The sequence below is a fragment of the Asparagus officinalis genome, chromosome 1, assembly GCF_001876935.1.
Source record: "Asparagus officinalis chromosome 1, Aspof.V1, whole genome shotgun sequence".
Classification (NCBI taxonomy): domain Eukaryota; kingdom Viridiplantae; phylum Streptophyta; class Magnoliopsida; order Asparagales; family Asparagaceae; genus Asparagus; species Asparagus officinalis.
This window is the reverse complement of record NC_033794.1, coordinates 10,047,531-10,049,012: the sequence shown is the minus strand read 5'-3', so window position 1 is coordinate 10,049,012 and position 1,482 is coordinate 10,047,531. Positions and strand designations below refer to the sequence as shown.

The window sequence follows — 1,482 nt, the reverse complement described above, 5'->3', positions numbered from 1 at the left end:
TGATAATGGGCCTGTTGGGCCTCAATTTAAAACGGGCCTTCGCTCTTTGTTCATCATTACCTCAATATCGTTATCTCTCGTCCGAACATAATGCTTGGTTAAATGCTAGATACGTGCATTTGCAAAAATATGGAAAATTTCTTATTAAGTACTATGCAATTTTCTGTTGATTAATCATTTTGTTACTTTGCACTACATGCTTAGTGAGATAATTTTACGGTATTCTGTGCAAAACATCCTAAATTTTAGGGGTTTCTATGTCTTTGGCATTGTAGCTAATATTCGTAAACTTTGTTCTCAGATGAATATAAATATTCCAAATCGCAAAACTTTCTTTGCAAATTAAGAATTACAGAAAATATAGAGATTAAGTCTTCTACGTCGGAAGTTTCCTTAAGCACTTTTCTATTATTACTTAACGACGCCTAACGCGATAATTAGTAACCATGGAGTCAAGGGAGCGCCTATTCAAACCATTTTTGCAAATAACAAATCACAACAATTTTTTAAGAAAAAATCAAAAGAAAAATCTGAAAACAGAAGTGACTCCACATCATATATTTTGGTCCAGTCCCAAATCAGACACAAGAAACATATAGACCAAAAAAATAAATAACTAAACAACTGAAAACATGAAAAGAATACTCATACAAATCATTAATCAGACCAACTACCCTCCAAATCTAACTACCTAAAACAACAAAAATTAACACCAACAAATAGTAAATAACAACAAATACTCCATCAAACAAACATCGAAACAACTAAACCAAACCATACTCCTAAGAAAACCCTAACATAAGAACCGAAAGAAGCAACCTTAAACCCACCACTAGACCAAGATTCACCCGAAGGGCCCGAACCCGAATTCCAATCCGGACCAGAGCCTGAACCCGAAGGCAGAGGAGACGGCGCATAGCCCGGACCCAAATTAACGAACGGGTGCACCATGACCCGAACGATCAACCTCTGCCCCGACCTGCAATGGTCCGGTTCGCCACTTATGAAGTAGAAGTAGCCATAATGGTCGAACCAAAACGTCGAGTTTCCATCGGTGAAGGCTAAGAGCGGGTTGCTTGTGTCGCACGCGACGTAACCTTCTCTGTCAACGACGAGCACGGAGTCGTTCGCGTACTTGAAATCTGAAGTAAATTAAAAGAGAGAAAAAAAAATGGTAACATTTTTTTTTTACCGAAACAATATATATAGAAGTTAAATAAGAAAAATCCGGCAACAGATCGAGAAACGAAATCTTACGCAACGAGTCGCCAATATGAAAACGGTTTCTCCCAGCCCAGTGGTTGTAAGTCTCAGATTCCTTTCCGGTGGGCTTCACCCATCCCTCCGGTCCTCCCACACGAAACTCAAACGCCGATGCGACGGAGAGCATTGAGGAAAAAGTAAATAAAATTAGGAAAAGCAAAACCTTGGCCATTGTTGGAAGCGGCTAATAAGAAACAGAGGGTGTGATTAAATTTAGAA

The 1,482-nt window shown here is 38.9% G+C and overlaps 1 protein-coding gene across 1 annotated transcript; it reads right to left on the bottom strand.

Moving 5' to 3' along the window:
- LOC109849144 (early nodulin-like protein 2) lies at positions 595–1,474 on the bottom strand. Its single transcript, XM_020418959.1, has 2 exons — positions 1,258–1,474; positions 595–1,142 (listed from the first exon to the last, which is right to left on the bottom strand). The coding sequence occupies exons 1-2, from the start codon at positions 1,433–1,435 to the stop codon at positions 745–747; spliced, it is 576 nt and encodes a 191-aa protein (XP_020274548.1). The 5' UTR covers positions 1,436–1,474; the 3' UTR covers positions 595–744.